Source organism: Limulus polyphemus, unplaced genomic scaffold, assembly GCF_000517525.1.
Source record: "Limulus polyphemus unplaced genomic scaffold, Limulus_polyphemus-2.1.2 Scaffold390, whole genome shotgun sequence".
Classification (NCBI taxonomy): Eukaryota; Metazoa; Arthropoda; class Merostomata; order Xiphosura; family Limulidae; genus Limulus; species Limulus polyphemus.
This window is the reverse complement of record NW_013666000.1, coordinates 145,728-164,419: the sequence shown is the minus strand read 5'-3', so window position 1 is coordinate 164,419 and position 18,692 is coordinate 145,728. Positions and strand designations below refer to the sequence as shown.

At 33.3% G+C, this 18,692-nt stretch overlaps 1 protein-coding gene across 2 annotated transcripts in view; it reads left to right on the top strand.

Annotated features, from left to right (window-relative positions):
• Positions 1–18,692, top strand: part of LOC106457907 (eukaryotic translation initiation factor 4 gamma 1-like) — a 79,990-nt gene that overhangs the window by 15,094 nt on the left and 46,204 nt on the right. The window contains exons 2-4 of one of the 2 annotated variants that reach the window (XM_022383979.1): positions 14,879–14,916; positions 16,171–16,211; positions 18,377–18,637. In XM_022383979.1, the coding sequence (XP_022239687.1) occupies positions 14,879–14,916; positions 16,171–16,211; positions 18,377–18,637 (340 nt within the window). Of the gene's footprint in view, positions 1–14,878; positions 14,917–16,170; positions 16,212–18,376; positions 18,638–18,692 lie in introns of those variants that run through there. The other variant, XM_022383980.1, reaches the window with a different exon arrangement.

Sequence of the window (18,692 nt, the reverse complement as noted above, 5' to 3'; positions counted from 1 at the left end):
AGTTTAATTTATCCTGTTTTTATCTGTTAACATTGTACTACATTGTGTGCCTGTGCTATTATGTAGGGATGATGCAAATGCCATCCCTACATTCACTTCCTTTTTTGAAAAGTTTTTCTTTACTTGTAGAATAAGGGGAGAAAATTGCTTGCAAACGCCAGACATTTTCTATTGTGAAATTATAACGAGACTTAGAATGCTTTCTCTAGGCAAAAATTCGGGTTTCGATACAGAACACAGAGAGTCCATTGTGTAGCTTTGCGCTTATCGACAACCTTACCAAAAGAGACGAAATTTATATTTGTAAAAAAAGAAAATAGTAAAACTTTTCAGACTTTTTTAAAAACTAAACACGCACTAATTTATATAGATAAATAGGTGATTACTAGTAATTCAAATTTTGTGTTACGTTGTAATGCCAGATGATAGAGGCTTTTGATTGTCTAATATTTATACTTGGATGTGAATTAAACCCTCCTCTCTGTTGTAGCACTTTGGTACTGAACTTTTAACTTCTGTGTAAAAACAAGCATTAAATTCATTGTATGTATACATATTGTATTGTTGAAAGAGGACTTTGTGGAGCGCTTACTTGGCTTAACTTGATTTTAGAATCATCTTGGTGTGGTGAGATCAATGCACATATTTCCTTATCACAGTTTCTGTAAAAGAAAAAGAAAAAATCGCAACTTTTCTTGTAAAAACCAGTTTTGAACTTTGTGAGATTGTGCTGAAATACTTTCAATAATAAAGTAGGGCAGAGTGACCTAATTTCACTAGCGAATGCCCTCTAGAGAGATGATGACCTGGGTATGCGACCTTGCATGCAGCCAAATCCCAATGCCTCAAGGGATAGCGAGTAAGGCAGTTTTTGCGATCCATGTTCCCGAATCAATCAGAAATTGATTTTTACTACTTACAGTGCGTGTTCAGCGATATAAACATTTTGTAAGTGAACTTCTTTTTGGAAAATGATAAGATATTCTACATGTTAATTTCATTAACGAATTATGTATTTTGCATACCTTGATTCACACATAACACATTATCCTACTATTGAGCATGCTGATTGTATGAGCATTGTTAGGAAAACCGTAGATTTAAAACATCAAAGACAAAATACGAAACCCTATAACCGGAGCGCTTTTGAAAGGTGGACAGTTCTTCAGCAGGAGCAAAATGTTTCCACCTAATGAAGAAAAGTCCGCCTTTCAAAAGTGCTCGGGTTATGTGCTTTCACATATTTATTATTAATGGATTGTGTAAATGTTTATTTAATATATTAGCCTTGGCACAAGTCATCATTAATGTCGTTCTTCTAAAATTGAAATGACGAAACAACAGAAGATAGTATTCTGCTTTAGAAATTGAAAACTTGTCATAATTCAGAATAATTTTTATGTTGTAATTGATTCGTAAAACATCACATGCATAACAATTGCGATACGCTTTATAATCACTTGTATTTCATATCAGAGATTTATCAAGTGGCTGAGACGATTATTGTGAGCGGCTAACATCGTTTTGCGCGCCATTCTTCACAGATCACTCGGTAAACTAAACTGGAACATATGCTTCAGGAACAATAAGACTAGCTTGTAAACTTAACTCAACTAGAAATAAATAATAATATATAACTTGTGTTAAATAAATAAGTTTGTTATTACTTCTTACCCTAAGTCTTTAAATGACTCGTATAAAACTTGATGAAAATTACCCTTTTCCAGCCTAATCCAGTTTACACCATAACAGCTGTCATCCGTACAATTCAGTAATACAAGTCAGAGGGTAATACAGAAAATTAATTTGGGTGGCGGTAATCGAGCGCAAACGAGGCAAGTTTCCACGTAGCTAAAACTTGTCGAAATTTTGAGCAGGGGGTTGTTGGGGCGCTCGAAGTGTAAATACTAATACTTTTAATTAAAAAACAAAACAAAGATACTTTTAAATATTGTTATATTTACGTGCATCTACTCCAGATGGGTTTTGGGTTAAGACAAAATACCAACAGACGTGATACAGAGAAAAGATATTAGCAAAGTTTTCGTTTGTTATTATCATCATTATTTTACTTTTCATTATTATCATTTCTGACCTTACTTTTTCGTGACCTTTTTCGAAATTGGGGGACAAAAATTTTACGCCACAAAGCGGTAACCACTCCCAATTATTATCTTCTATAAATAGCGTTTCAACCACTACTGTGTCTTGTATCCCAACCGGCTTGATGAACTGTGGTGTTGGGCCAAAGCCCTCCTAGGCACTGTATGTAACAGATGTAGCGTGCCTAATATTCATCTGGACTTCCACTCATAAGTTTTAGAATTAAGTTGATGGCTAACTCGCGAGTTATTGGGGTTTAGGCCAACAAGAATAATGGCGGATAATAACGTTATATCAAGCGATGCAATATTTAGAAAGAAGAATACCAGCATGCGGAGTTGTGTAGTTAAATGCAACAATTCACTTCAATAGACCTTACAATCTTCCTTTATAAATTCTCAAACAAAAGTTTAAAGAACCCAGAAAATAGAAGTGGCTATAAGCATTCAAATGGATAGGGGCAAGAACATTTTGACACTATTAATTTCCCTTGCCATATTTTGTAAAGAATAAATATCATCCAAACATTCTGTTTAAAAGTAGAAGCTAATCATGAAGAGCAAAAACCTTCAACCTTCAAAGATTGAAATCAAATACATTTATTAAGTATATTTTTAAAACATAAATTTGATATACTCGGTGTGTCATCTTGGTTACAGTTGTAAATTTTATTCGAAACGCTTGTGATTTACATTAGAATGCGTTAGCTATTAATAAAGAATAACGTGTTTAGAGTTAGGAAAAGGATTATAACCCAATTATATATGTTGTTAAAAGTATTTCTTTTTCAAAGTATTTAACTTGGCGAAACTCTTTGCACTTTTATAATTGCCTTATGCGGCATAATGCTCTTCGTGCATTTATAAAGTGGGCATTTTGATGAGATTTTACTTCTTTTTCTTTACTTTAACTTGTATAATAATGTAGACATGTTTAGAAAATTGTTATATCCTGGTTCAGTTATTTTGTTTCCTGATATCGTTTAGTAATATACTTTTTGTGTTATGTTGTAATGCCAGATGCGTCGACAGATGATATAAGCTTTTGATCGTTTTATAATTATAAAACCCAAAACGTAATTCTAAGCAACATGTCATCCTCCAAAACACGTAACACAGCCGGTAGGGGAGAACAATGGCGCCATCCCGTAACAACTATGCAAGCTAATAGCCGTACAAATCGGTGCGTTGTAGGTTTACAATTCTTGTTACAGTATCTTTTCCAAATAGTAGTGCAGTGTTAAACTTTATAATGCTTGTGCCCTGCTAAAATTTGTCAAATGTATAACATCACTATCAGGGTAAAAATCTCGAATTCAACACCTAATTTCCATTTCTGTGAGTCCGTTATAAACAAAGCAGCATTAATTATTTGAGATTACTTATATTAGTACTAAATTGAATACGCATGTCTTACCGAGAGAAAACACGCAACTCAACTTCCTGTAAACTAGGAAGCAAGAATCCTCCTCCCCCCCACACACACAAAAAACTGGGTATCATAAAAAATCGCTAACATTAAAACATTTTTTTTTTAAACGCATATGTTTATAGAGTACTCACATGGCGTACGAGAGATACCAAATTCGATCTATGAAGGTGCATGAATGGATATCACACACACACAAACGAAAAACGCCGCCTAGCTGGTAGTGGTTCCGTGATACTGAGATTAGGATTTGCGTGTGTTATGAAAAGGAGAATGTGGTAACCAGGTGCTTTGAGATGTTTCAAAGTCAGTAAACTTGAAGAGGTTCGCGTGTTATTTCAGTTGGTACAGCACTCGCTTGGCGAACGAGAGGTATCGGGTTCAATCTTAGAAGAAGCTAAAATTTTAATTTACACAAGTTTAAAACTAAATTTTCTAGCTTTATCAAAGCTTTTTATATAATTGATTTTAAGAAAATATTTTTTTGTTCTTTCAAATATTAATACATATAGCACGTTTCCAAGTAGTTACAGTAGTACTAGTGACAACTACGTTTCTGTAGTCAGTGTGTTATTAACATGACATTATTTCTTCTCTATTGGTCTTATCTTTTTTTTTTCTCGAGATCGCTTTTATGAAGCTTGTTGATTTTTTTTACGTCACTGATCTTGTTCTCAACTAATTTTATTATTACATATATTGATAATTTATCTTTCCAACGATAGATGTACAAGAGTAGCGGTTTAAACAGATATTTCAATTTACATTAGTTACACATGCTCACACATGTTACAAATTCGTGCATGGTTTTCATCAGTCTTTTTCAAGTGATACGTTGACACAGCGTTCCATACCTTTTACCATACTAAATGTACTTTCGCATGGGCCCCGAAAGTGTTCTATTTCAAGAGTAAATAAAACCAAGATTAAGAGTAACAAATACTTTTATTTCTTGCTTTTGACGTTCATATGTCATACTGTGTTATAGCCTACAGAGTGCACAATTCTTCTCGTGATTCATGCGTACGTTTTACTGACGTTACGGCAGTAGAAATTGCAGCGTGTAACGTCATTTTAGTGTCTACTGACTGACTGACATACAACAGTATTTTATAGTGGTGCGAGTGGTTAAAACAGGTGACCCAACCAGGCGGCCTTTCGGGAAAATTATCTACTTCAGTTAAACCTAATCCCAAGGTTTTACTTTGTTATTTACATACCACAAACAATTAGCTGTATAGTTTACCGAAATGTTATTTGGTCATAGTATGCTTCAGTTCCTCACTGTGAATGTTCTCCAAAATCCAGCGTGGGCCTGCAGAACCGAATCTGTCATGTATCTGGTTTACTGATTGCAGGAGAAGCTGAAATTGAGATTGGTAGCCCCTATTCTTGCCAAATACATTTAGTTTTTGCTTCCCCTTTTTGTTTTCAGTGTGTGTAACGAATTCTGGTCTGTTAGCCATCAACAAAAGCTTTTAAATACCTTGATTAACTTCTTGACTCTGTGTGCAAGTTACATCCGAGGATTGTATTTATTATACGTCTTTACGTTCACAATTACGTGCATGTGCATGCACGTGCTCATAGTAGAGCTTGTGAAAATACAAAGAAAACTGGTATGATGAAATGTATTATTAGAGGCAGTTCAGCAACGATCAGAACATTTGTTACTTTACATGCTACACTTATTAAGTTGTAAGTATTTTGAACACTTGGTAGTTTTAGTGTTTTAATTGTCACATTTCTTATTTTTGTTTTGAAATTCTTTATTGGCAGATTTTTCTAATTAGCTTCAACTCATTTTTTTGGACAATATTATCAATTTCTCGACGTTTGAAAGGGTGTTTTAAAGTTTATTTTTTAGTTGGGGTAGAGTTGGAAAGTATCGAAATATGAATTTTTGTGTTGTGAATCTTCAGACATTCCACTGAGCCACCGGAGAACTTTACTAGAGTTATAAAAGCAAAAGATAATGGAACAATCGATTCAAAAGCACACGAATGGGTGAGAGATCTTTACCAAGCCCTAATAATTTGCGTAGTTAATAACAAATTGTTTTTAAGTTCATTCCTTTAATTAATTGAAGCAGTAACTTGCAAATACTTTTACATTGTCTAACTCGGTGGGAAGTAAATATTGTCGATTGTCTCTACTGAAGGTTGGTCCAATACCGGAAAAACGTCAGCACTTACCAGAAGTAATGTCAGAGTTTTTCTTTGTGCAACAGAAGTTCGGATATAAGCTATTTAAATAAGGGTTCCTTTGTTACACTTGATTGTGGAACTGTTAAGTATTCGATTGTGTTAAGGAGCTTTCTTACCCCTACCCGAGTGTTATTGGTACTGTCTAGGGGAAATAATACAACTGTAGTTTAACGCTTGTTTTAGTGTAATGGTCTAGAATCATGCAGCTGAATTTGAATTTCAAATACACTTGAAGAGAAACTGTAATACTAATTTCGCATGAATGATACAATATGTTTTAAGGTATATGTTTAGTACATAAATCTGAATTATGTGACAAAGGTATGACAGTAAGTTGATAGCTAAAATGTTAAGAATAACAAAAAGACGTTTTTAGATACTACCTTGATGCGACTTCTTGGTCTGTTAAATGACCAGTAAATCCCGTACTTGTGATGGTTTGTATGAAAGTGTGAACTTAAGATCACATCGAATAACTTTTGTATGTAAAATACTATACATCTATCTCTCCGGGAAGTGACTGTCATAGACAGGGATAAAAATACTGAAATAACATTACATTCATTCGAGGGATAGCTACCAGGAAGACTGCATTTCCTCATGAATTGTTGTTGTTTTTTTATTTAATTAATGCAATATGTTCACTCTCATTGGTCATACCTAAAGGAATACGGATGGACCATGCATTCCCAATCGGGAAAGCCAACTAAAAATATTAAATTTCTCAAGCAAAGTTAAAATCCTTGGAAATGTGGGAATGTAATATTTCAATCCCTGATAGAATGATGAACAAAGTTCTTGCAGGAGTGACTCACAATATAATGAATACAACTCTTCGCGTCGTGACTCTCACAATATAATGACTACAACTCTTCGCGTCGTGACTCTCACAATATAATGAATACAACTCTTCGTGTAGTGACTCACAATATAATGAATACAACTCTTCGCGTCGTGACTCTCACAATATAATGACTACAACTCTTCGCGTCGTGACTCTACAATATAATGAATACAACTCTTCGCGTCGTGACTCTCACAATATAATGAATACAACTCTTCGTGTAGTGACTCTCACAATATAATGAATGAAACTCTTCGTGTAGTAGCTCATAATATAATGAATACGACTCTTCGTGTAGTGACTCTCACAATATAATAAATAAAACTCTTCGTGTAGTGACTCTCATAATGTAATGAACACAACTCTTCGTGTGGTATCTCTCATAATATAATTAATACAACTCTTCGTGTAGTAAATCTCATAATATAATGAATACAACTCTTCGTGTAGTATCTCTCATAATATAATTATTACAACTCTTCGTGTAGTGACTATATCATGAATACAAATTTTTGGAGAATGACTGGAACTGAAGGGTGATTATAACATATAGAAAAATTAATGTATCTTTTTGAGGAATGCTATCACAATTTGAAGAATACAGCTCTTCGACTGTCATAAAATGATGAATATTGCTTTCCGAGGAATACTGTGACAAAATGTAGAATACAGCTCTTCAGGGAGTGATTCACAGAATGATAAATACAGCTCTTTTGGAGAATGACTGTCATAGAAGAATGACAACTCTTCCGGTAGTGACTGTTATAGAACAATGAACATAACCTTTCGAAGAGTTACTGATATCGAAAGATGATTATAGCTCTTCGTTGAGTGAATGCCACACAATGAAGGAAGCAGGATTGAATTAAACTTCTCGATGCTACTGTTTAGAGTGGGCCACAGAAATTCTTGAATCATTGGTAAGGAGCTATGCATATCAATTCGAAACTGTTTGGTGTATAAGTATAGTTCGTATCGTAGCTTATATAGATTATGGTGATGACGTAACTAAGTTATGAGCTAGTAATCTGTCCGCTGTTCTGTAAATACATGTTCACTGATTAGTCGACTAACATTCTAGTGTTGGCTGTGATGAACTCGTATGCAAAAAGCATATTAATTGATTAGCTCGATGTTTTTACGCTTAATTTTGAGGGTTCTAAATATGTTTTGGAGCTTGTTGATGAACATATTTCTCAGGTAAATAAGGTTTTTTGGTAACAAGTTTATTTTCATTGTAAGAAGCTGGAACAGTGTATCTTAAATTTAAAGGATGTGGTATAATCAAACTGGTCAAACTGTTGCTTGTAATTTTTAATGCATGAGCTCTATGAATGAAATAGTTAAGATTTAACATGTAATTGATTAATACTAATATTAGATGTGTTTGTTATGGATTTCGCGCAAAGCTACACAAGGGCTATCTGCGCTAGCCGTCCATAATTTAGCAGTGTAAGACTAGAGGGAAGGCAGCTAGTCATCATCATCACTCACCGCCAACTCTTGGGCTACTCTTTTACCAACGAATAGTGGGATTGACCGTCACAATATAACGCCCCCACGGCTGAAAGGGCGAACCCGCGACCCGCATATTAGATGTGTAGCAGCTGTAATACATTTTGTTTTTATGCACTTTTTTAGCCTCTTACCCAAAGAAATAAAAACAAAAGTCCCGTTATTGTGTCATGATGGAGAAGATGCAGCTGTGAGGGATGGTCGGAGGCTGCATTTATATAATATATATTGACATTATTGTATAGTATGGTCAAGAAAAATACGCTGGTAAAACAAGGAAAAAAATATGAAAACAAAACAGAAACAGAGTTGGATGAATATCATTGACGTTTAAGCGTGTTTTTCTGACTATTAAAAATAGAGCAAATCCAGCGTGAAACGGTTTACCCAAATATCTGCTCCACGGTGTCCGTTATTGAACACTATACTAGTCTGTTTGACAGGAGCCCTTTTTTCTATGTGTGAATTAAATATATATACAAATACAATGGAAAGTAAAGGACCTTTTGCAAATACGAAGACCTGTGAAGCAGATTCAGACACCTCGGGGCCGCAGGACAGTGAATAATATAGGACCTCTCATGCATATTGTTTTTGTTGTACCGTTACTGCAGTTAAAAAAAACACCTTCGTCAACAGATGTGTGTATATTTACAATTAAATTTCTTTTTTTTTTGTATATGTGCACCATTATTGTTAATCTTATTTTTATAATATAAATCTTGCTCGAAAATAATGATTTATTAATAACTATAATAATATTTTGAATTAATTGAAGCAGCGAGAGGGTATTATAACACTTTATTGTACGTCGGAGTATCCATACTTAAACGTATAATTGAAAAAAAAGTGTACGTTTTCTGTTACTCATTCCTATGCTTACTTATTTTTACTTCACTATTATGCGACAAAATGACTTACTTACTGACTTATATTTTCAGTGGATTATACATCAAACTATAATAGTTGTAACTGTTATAAAATCCTTAGGCCAATATCAGGTTAACAAAGCATATGCCTTTCATTCCTAACTTAGCCTAAAGGTTAGATAAACTGTAGGCTAACTAAGCTAGGCCTACCTATCAGTCTAAATTAACTGTAATTAAGCTGCTGATATCCTTTGTTAGGCTACGTTAAATTAGCCTAGCTATACGTTTTTCGGCAATGACTTGTGTTTAGCCTACCTGCATCAACATAGCACCGAATAAAGTGGTAAATTTATACTGCCTCAAATAGATTGCGCTGTTGATGTTTTTTCGTATCACTGTCTATAACGGAAATTTGAAGAAATGAAGTTATAGACAAACTAATTGCTCCGAGGCTGGCTTAAAGATTTTCTTGTGTCATAAAATATATTATGTATCGCGTACAGCAGTCCGCAGCCGAACTGACCTCTAACCACTCTTTACATACAGTATCCTTGCCTAAATGTACAATGTAGATTTTTTTGTTGTTGTTTTCTGGTAAATATTTCGCCTTTTTCGTTTGTTATCAACGTAAGTTTTTATTTATACAAACAGTTCCATAAATAAAGATGGAAAAATACAGCACCAATTTTATTTAAAAAAAGAAAAACCCTTTTAAAATAAAATTACCACTATCTAGCTTCCGGTATTTAGGTCTATTTTCATCATGTATGATAAACTTTTTCAGGGTTCGTAATGATGTAGTTTTGTTAGTATATATTTGCGGAAGTAATCTACTGATCTATTTTGAAGCCTGTCTGAAAATATGAGGTAGTTTGGCTAATTGTGTAGGAAGGTTGTGTTTGTGTATCAGTGAGCTCTGTATGCTTTAGAGATTATTGAATTTTGTATTGTCTGTCATTTGTGTATGTGTGATTGGGTTACATTTAACCATGCTGGGCAAGCATGCTCCACCACTGAGCATATGTATCTTTTACAGATTTTGAGTATTTTTTCGGTTGTCAATCAGACGTCGTAATCAATTCGCTGTTTGCCAGATTTTGTTCCTAATTTCGTTTAAATGCTTAGTCCAATTTAACTTAGAATCTCAGGTTAGACCCAGAAATTTGGTTGATGTAGCTACCTGGAGAAGAGTTCCATAGATGTGTATAATTTTGGGGGCTGTTTCTTCTTTCTTTTTGATTTTGTGAATAATATGATTTGTGTTTTAGGTGTATTTATCTTGATTCTCCATTTGTTGCAGTAATTTTCTATTTCGTTTAATCGTGATGGAGTATAGGAATTCTTCCAGATAACCAAATCATCAGCAGAAGCAGAAATTTGGATGAGACAGTGTGATTTCACTCACATACATTATGAATAATATAGGGCTAACTATTACTCCTTGTGAAACATCTGCCTCTGGGGTAAAGTACTCCGAGTTGGTGCCCGACACAAATGGGGGTCCGCAGAAATTTTTCCAGTGAGAGGGGGTAAAAATAGTGTAAAACGTTTGATGATGACAAAACCTTATACATTTACTGTTATGTTAAACTTGTATTAAAGTTTTTTCTTCATTATCCATTCAAGCCGTCTCCAACCATTATTAGTCTCAAAGTGGGTTCCTCGTCATCGAATTATTCTTACAATATAAAATGGAGCATAAATTACGCTATGCATATTACAGGTACGTGTATACTAATAATATTCTAATTACAAAACTTCTTTAAAGCAGAAACTAACTAAATTAATCCATTTCAATAACATGTAACAACTAAAGTACTTTAAAGTTATAAAACACTTTATTTGCGCCTAATATGAGACTTTGACACGATTTTTTATTTTCTTCGAGATTTTTTCAATACTTCTTTCCCCTCATATTCAGAAGTATACTGCATATCAAGTTACAATATATCCAGAAAGTGCACACACATTTAACCGGCGTTGTTTACGTACTGAGTATTGACGGAAATATTACCATTCAAACCAGGAGTAACTAATCCATATAGTGGCTCTTCTCTCGCTTAATAAGCACTCCAGTTCTACAGTATATAAAGCTCAATGTCCACTGTAAATCAAAAGCCCCACCCATCCATCAGTAATGGCGATGTATGAATATTTTCCCACAAGTAATTGACACCTTTAACATTTATACGTAGGGTTAACAGGCCTCACAGTAAAATTGTGATCATTCTAGTTTTTAGCCTAATTTTTTTGTCTGTCCTAATCAGAAACAATAAAAGTATTCAAATGTCCCAGTGTTTCTATACCTCAGTGTGAGTTTGATATGTAAGATTTGTCATATACATGGCTCCTTTGAATTTTGAACTGGAGAATCTATTTGACAAAGATCACACAGTATAGTGTTCTATCCCTCTCATTGGGCATTCTCAGGAATTGAGATTTGAAGACGCGCAAAAAAAAACAAACAAAAAAAAAACCGAAGCAACAGCAGTTCTTTTTTGAGTAGGATCAAGATAAGTTAGACGAGTTTTTGTTTTATTTATTATTATTTTTTAACTATAAAAATTTTCAACAGATCTTGTTTGTTTATAGTTTAAAATGTGACGCAATAAGCATCATATTATTTAACAAATGATAAAATGTGTGTTATTATAATTTGAACTGTCTCAGAGCTGTTACAGTGTCACTCCACGTGCCCCCCCCCCCAGTGGCACAGCGGTATGTCTGCGGACTTACAACAATAGAAACCGGGTTTCGATACCCGTGGTGGGCAGAGCACAGATAGCCCAACGTGTAGCTTTGTGCTTAATTATAAACAAACAAACACTCCAATTAAAAAAAAAAGAGTCCCAGTTCTTCTCGCTAGAAATCTGGTAATCCTATAGTCATATTATTCAATTGCTTGATAATCTGTTTCTGATTAACAGAACGGCACGTGCCTTCTATATAAACTCAAAATATTAGTGTTCTTACAAATTTTCATCCCACTTTAAAGAAATGCGAGTAGGGTGTTTTGTAGCAGTGTAAGTTTATTATTATTATTGTTAATTGTTTTGCTGATATATCGTACTGCGCCATTTGTTTTTCTTACTGGTATAAATACTGGCGCATACTGCTCCACTTTGACCAATGGTAAAAACATGCGTCTCAGGAATGTAGAAACAGTGTTATTTGGGTTGCCATCTTAATCTACATACATCCGTAAATATAGAAATTAATTTCGTAAACAGAAAGTTGGGGTTGCGAACTTGCTACAATAAGAAAAACGTGAGGATTACTGAGGTGGGGCGTTAAACCCGTCAACCGGTATGGATAAAAGCTGGTATAAGAAGCATACTCTAGAAATTTAAATAAAATTTCAACATCAGGCCTTCTTGAACATTAAAAAATGAGAATCCAGTCTCAGAATATCTTCCCAAACGTTATGTTTCTTTGTCAAAATTAAATGTAACTAAATGGGAAGCAAAAAAAACGAGGGGGTGGGATAAGCAGCCTCTGTACCGCCCGTTACAGAATTGCCGCTTACGGTTTTCATGGTTATATAAAACATAAATAATATAAATAAATAATAACTGTTTTTGTTAATCATATTATATATATATATATTGCGTTATCATTAACAGTAATACTTTTGATGAATGGTAAATATTTAAAACGCGGATTGAGTATTTTAGTAATTTCTACAAAGGTTTGCGCAATCGATCGAAGTTTGGAAGAAGCAGGAAAGAAACTCAACGGAGCACAGACAGCCAGTCTCCAGTCAACATACTTAATTTAAGGTTGTTTCGGGTTTAAGAAGTCCATGCGCTGCGCAATGTACATGCGTTCAACATTCGCCAACCAAAGAGGATGGGATTCCGTCTGTCACGTCAGTTGTTGACCTCTGTGATTTTCGATTATTCTTTTGAAATCTTGTGTGTTGTGAAATGATATGTTAAGTAATACAGAATCTTATGTATTCATTCATACTAGTAGTTTGTGGGAAAGTTCTCTTGCTAGATTTGTTTTAAGTGAATGAACATTTAATTTTTTTTTTTTGTATTTGCAGAAAAAATTAAAATATATATATGGAACCCATTTTCAAGACAGACTTAAAATTTTCGTACAGGTTACATACCAGGCATGGATGCACACTGACTTATAATTATTATACAGGTTAGATACCAGGCATGGATCCACACTGACTTATAATTATTGTACAGGTTAGATACCAGGTATGGATCCACACTGACTTATAATTATTATACAGGTTAGATACCAGGCATGGATCCACACTGACTTATAATTATTGTACAGTTTAGATACCAGGCTTGGATGCACACTGACTTATAATTATTATACAGGTTAGATACCAGGCATGGATGCACACTGACTTATAATTATTGTACAGGTTAGATACCAGGCATGGATGCACACTGACTTATAATTATTGTACAGGTTAGATACCAGGCATGGATGCACACTGACTTATAATTATTGTACATGTTTGATACCAGGCATGGATGCATACTGACATAATTATTGTACAGGTTAGATACCAGGCATGGATCCACACTGACTTATTATACATGTTAGATACCAGGCATGGATGCATACTGACTTATAATTATTGTACAGGTTAGATACCAGGCATGGATCCACACTGACTTATAATTATTGTACAGGTTAGATACCAGGCATGGATGCATACTGACTTATAATTATTATACAGGTTAGATACCATGCATGGATCCACACTGACTTATAATTATTGTACATGTTAGATACCAGGCATGGATCCACACTGACTTATAATTATTGTACAGGTTAGATACCAGGCATGGAGCCACACTGACTTATAATTATTGTACAGTGTTGGTGTCCTCACTGTGATTAAAAGTTTGCAGAAAACCCAGTTCATAGATTGCATTCTGATCATTGTTTCAGCTGGTGTAGATAGGCCTCCCAGTGAAACTTAACCTATAAATTTGAAGTTACACTTTTATTTTAAACCAAAAATGTGACTGCAACGTTTTCAATACTGTAAGCATGATATTGCCATAATTCTCTAATACACATCTACTGAAATATAATGAATTTGCAATATTTTTGATGTGAAGGAATAACTTAGACATAATTATCAGTATTATCAAAACTTAGGTTTTAAAATCTCTGTCATTACACAACACAAAGTAATGAATTTCTTCATGGAAATCTTTACAGATGGTTATAGAATTTCATATTTATTATTATTCATATATGTTTAACTCTTTCTTGGTTTGTGCAACCACATTTTGTTCTATATTTCAAGAAAAAGAAACTTTTTTTTTTTATGTATATTATGAATTGAATCACGGTGTCTGTTTGAGCATTGTATGTCTCCTGTTTGAAAAGCTGTGCATGCTGGCAAAATTGAACATTCACTTTTGAAATGACAGAAGAACAGGCATGAATAATGTTGATGCCAAATTTTATTTTGTAAGCATGATATTCTACACCAAACTGTTAGGAATTAATCACACTATCATTTACATTTCAAAATGTGACATAACTTAAAGAATAAAAATGTAGATTTACAGTGTGTTATTGTTGAGCAGCTCTTAGCATGACTGAAATGCTCAACAATTACTTTTTGCAGTGGGTGGTATAAATAGCTCAGAGCTTTGGCTCTGAGTGAAACCAAGAGTATAACACAACTTTTTTAAAGTTCATGAAATAATTTAAATTGACATATTAATTTAAACTTTTCCTGTCACCGGGGATGGGTACTTTTGCTTGTTCTTTATAAGAGAACCTGAACACATCAAATTCCAACTGTAGTTTATTGAGAAATTTTATGGAAATAGCACATTGCTATGTTTATTTAGTAATATTTGTATTGATGAGTTAGATTATAATAGCAATTTCTTTTAAGTTCCTTAACAGTGGCAAAGTGTCCACCTACGAGGGCAACCACCTCAACATCTTGGAAGTAAGTATATTCATTCCAAATGTAAAAGACAAAACAAAAAACAGTTGTATACTAGTAAAAATATTTATAAAAATAGTGTATTATGTGCTTAATTTCTGTAGTCTTTGCTATTACATTTTAAAAAGTTTTGTAAAAATAGTATGCTCATTCTAATATAAAAATATTGAATAAAGAAATTTTAAGAGTTCATAACTTGATATTCATTGTAGTACTTCCTAAAACTTTGTTTTGTACTTTTGTTAATGTAAACTTTTAACATTATACAAAAATATTTACATTTTGACTCCAAACAAAATGCCTGGGAAATTTTTTTGTGGGTATAATAGTAAACCAAATTTCACCCAAAAATGAAGTGGAATAATTCTTGTCATTTGGTATCTGACAAGATGGTACTAATAGAGGAGGGGGATTACAAATACTCTTATTAGAGGAGAAGGAGGAACAAGTTTACTGCCAGGGGTACTAACAGGAGTGAAAATAAGAAACAAAATTCACTGTTAGGACAGAACTAAAGGAAAAGGAGCTAGTTTACTACCAGTTGGTAGAAACAGGGGGGGGTGGAGAATCCAAATATTTTTACCATTTAGGATTAGAGTAAAAGAAGGAGCACATTTACTAAGTAATCCCAGTAGTTGTTAATACTTTGAAAAATGTACATTAATCATAGAGACATGCACTGTAAATACTAGTTAACAGAATGAAAGTTGTAACTAGGATCGTATAATTTGAATATCTAAACAGTATGGCATGATGTTTGTTAAACAAATGCACATTTAAACAGTAATATAAGAAGAAGTGTGTTGTGATACACACTTTACACATACAAGCAAATACTACAATGAGAAGTACGATAGAATCGTCTAAACATATGCACTTAGTAAGAAGTGTACAATGAAAACTATACAACTATGAATGCATAAACTAAATAAAAGTGAAAAGTGTGTTATACAAATATACACAAGTGAACAGTAAGTAATAGTGATAAACTTCTAATGCAAATTTCTACATGTAGATAGTATTAAGTTAAATTAGTGAGAAGTGTAGAACTTTGTTCAGTAATTGTGATATTATTTATTGATATTAGGGATGTTTGTGATTTAGAAGTTTTTGTTTTAGGGATGTTTGTGATTTAAAAGTTTGTTGTTTACTTTTCATTAAAATTATATTCCCTGTTGCCTCAATGACTGATATGTTGTATGTTTTGTCATATTTTTTTAACTGATGACTTACACTTTATTTATTTTGATTTTGCAGGAAGAGATGATTATTTAGGGCAGGTCCCTTATCCACAACCTGTAAGTTTTCTGGTTTTATTATATTAGTATTGACAACAGAGAACTTGAAAAATTTTGTAGAAAAAAAAATACAGAAGTTAAATATTGGAGACATACTATTATTTATTGATCTGTGGACACAGTTTACTTTAAATATTCAAAGCTCAGTGAGAGTGCAAAAAGGTGATGGCATAAACTAACACATAGATGTAGTTTTGTGCTATTGATGCTCATTTTTCCTACGGTGCATTAGCAGGCTGTAGAAATGTGGAAGTAAAATAAAGTTAGAAAAACTAGCTGCATATGAAATGGAATTGTTATTCATGTTTTATTATTCAAGAATTAGCCTCTATGGCTCAAGTTCACAATGTGTGACTGACTATAAGGCCAAGGTGTCTGGTGAAATTCAGAGTGCTAAAGCAGGAAACATAAACAAAAATCACAAAAGAAAACTCATCCGTTTCACTCTTTACCACTAATGAACTTGAGCTGGTGAGAGGTAATACAGCTTGGAGTTGGTATTAACTCATTGTGAAGAGAGTCATATTTTCGTAGGTAGAGATGCTGCAGTTATTCAATTTATGTTACAAAATATGTTCTGAATCTGGAAACACATTTCTTTATAGAGGCTATAGAAATCTGGTTATATTACAACAAAGTGTTCCAAAAGTTGAAGTGTCCTGTTTAGGTGTTGAAAAGATTCATTTATATTACAGGAAGTGTTCTGAATGTGGAAACATCTTTCTCTATAGATGCTTGTGAAGATTATTTTACAAAAAATGTAGTGAAAAGTGAAAATGCTTTATTAACTCTCAGTATGATAGAGTAAAAGTGTGCATATGACCATTTACAGAGTCACATTCAAAAGTTAATTAAACAACTTCATTATCAATGTCAGTAAACTTGGCATTAAAACATAGTTTATAATCCAAATTTTAATATTATCTAAGGTTTAAAAAATTTTATATCTAAAGGAAATATTACAGAAAATCTCAATCTCCATTTTTCAGTTCAAATGATATGTCTGGCTTTGTTTTCTCCTTTCCAAGACTTTCTACCAGGCTGCTGAGACTTATAACCAATTAGAAACACAAACAACACATAATGACCAGAAAAAATATAGAATGTGAACTTCCTACCCTCTTGATTTGCTTAAATTTCAATGCATTTGTAAAACCCACTAGAGTTTTTATGCATTTTATTTCAGTTATCTACATCAAGTCTACACTTTTGATGGACATGTTTATAACCAATAGAAAGAGCATATTATAGCAAACAGAAATCTTAAGACCATTTGTTTATGTTTGGTGGTTAAAAATGATAGTTCGCAAGAAAAACTTGATTTGTGTGTTGAGTAAAGTTATTACACTTAGAAGTAACAGAATTTCTTAAAACCTATTTATAACTTAGTTAGAAAGACAGGTAAATTGTAGGCCATTCTTCTGTAATGCCTGATATATTTTGTATGTTCTAAAATACATATTTGAAAGCTACATGAATTTTTGTTGAACAGCTAACATAGTGAGAAAAAAGTAGGGTTACTGACACGTGGCATGTGAGTGCAAATGGGCATAAATGTCTAAAGTATGAGCTACATTTCTTCTTTTTATATATATATTTTTTAACAAACTAACTAAATGTAAAAATTAAAAACTTCTAGGGTAACAAAAATAAAATTTATAATTCTATGAACTTAGTAATTTGAGCTCATGAGCTCAATTTATGTGTAACTTGGTTTGTTTGTTTACTGTATCTGTGATTTATAAAGCAGTAATAAACACATCTAGAACAAAGTCTGACAATAAAACAAAATTAAAAGAAAACAGATGGTGATAAGATAACTAAATTGAAGATCTGGTGACAAAGATGCATTCAAAGAAGAAGAAAAAATCATTATTCATTTTATTTCATATTTTTCTACTTTTAAATTCACTGTATATTGATGATTTCGCTACTGAAAACTTTTGATAATCATTTAGGTTTATGAAACCCACTTTTTACTTAAACTGACTCAGTAAAGACTTTGTAAATTCATAGATAGATCTTTGGTAGAAATACATTATTAAAAAATTAGCTTTGTAGTATTTACTAAAAGCTTGTCAAGTTTTGTGAACTAACACTTAGTAACAGTTAACCAACTGTGATATAATTTTACTTTTCTTTTACAAAATTTTATTTGATTACAGCAACAAGGACTTCATCAGTTCCCACCTGGAGCACTGTCACTATCAAGTGGTCCTCCTCATGACATAGGTAAGCCTGGACCCCTACCACCACAAGGTGGACCATCACATGCACTTCCATATTTATCAGGCCTGGGTCCAGGACCTCATCAACCCCAGGGAGGCATGCCATCCCAATTGACAGCAGATAACACAGGACCACAATTACAACAGGGTGGTCTTCATCAACATCATGGGCAAATCCAAAGACAAGCTCCTTTAGGGGTGATTATGTCTTAATGTTACAGTAGTCATTTAAATTACTTTTTTAACTTCACAT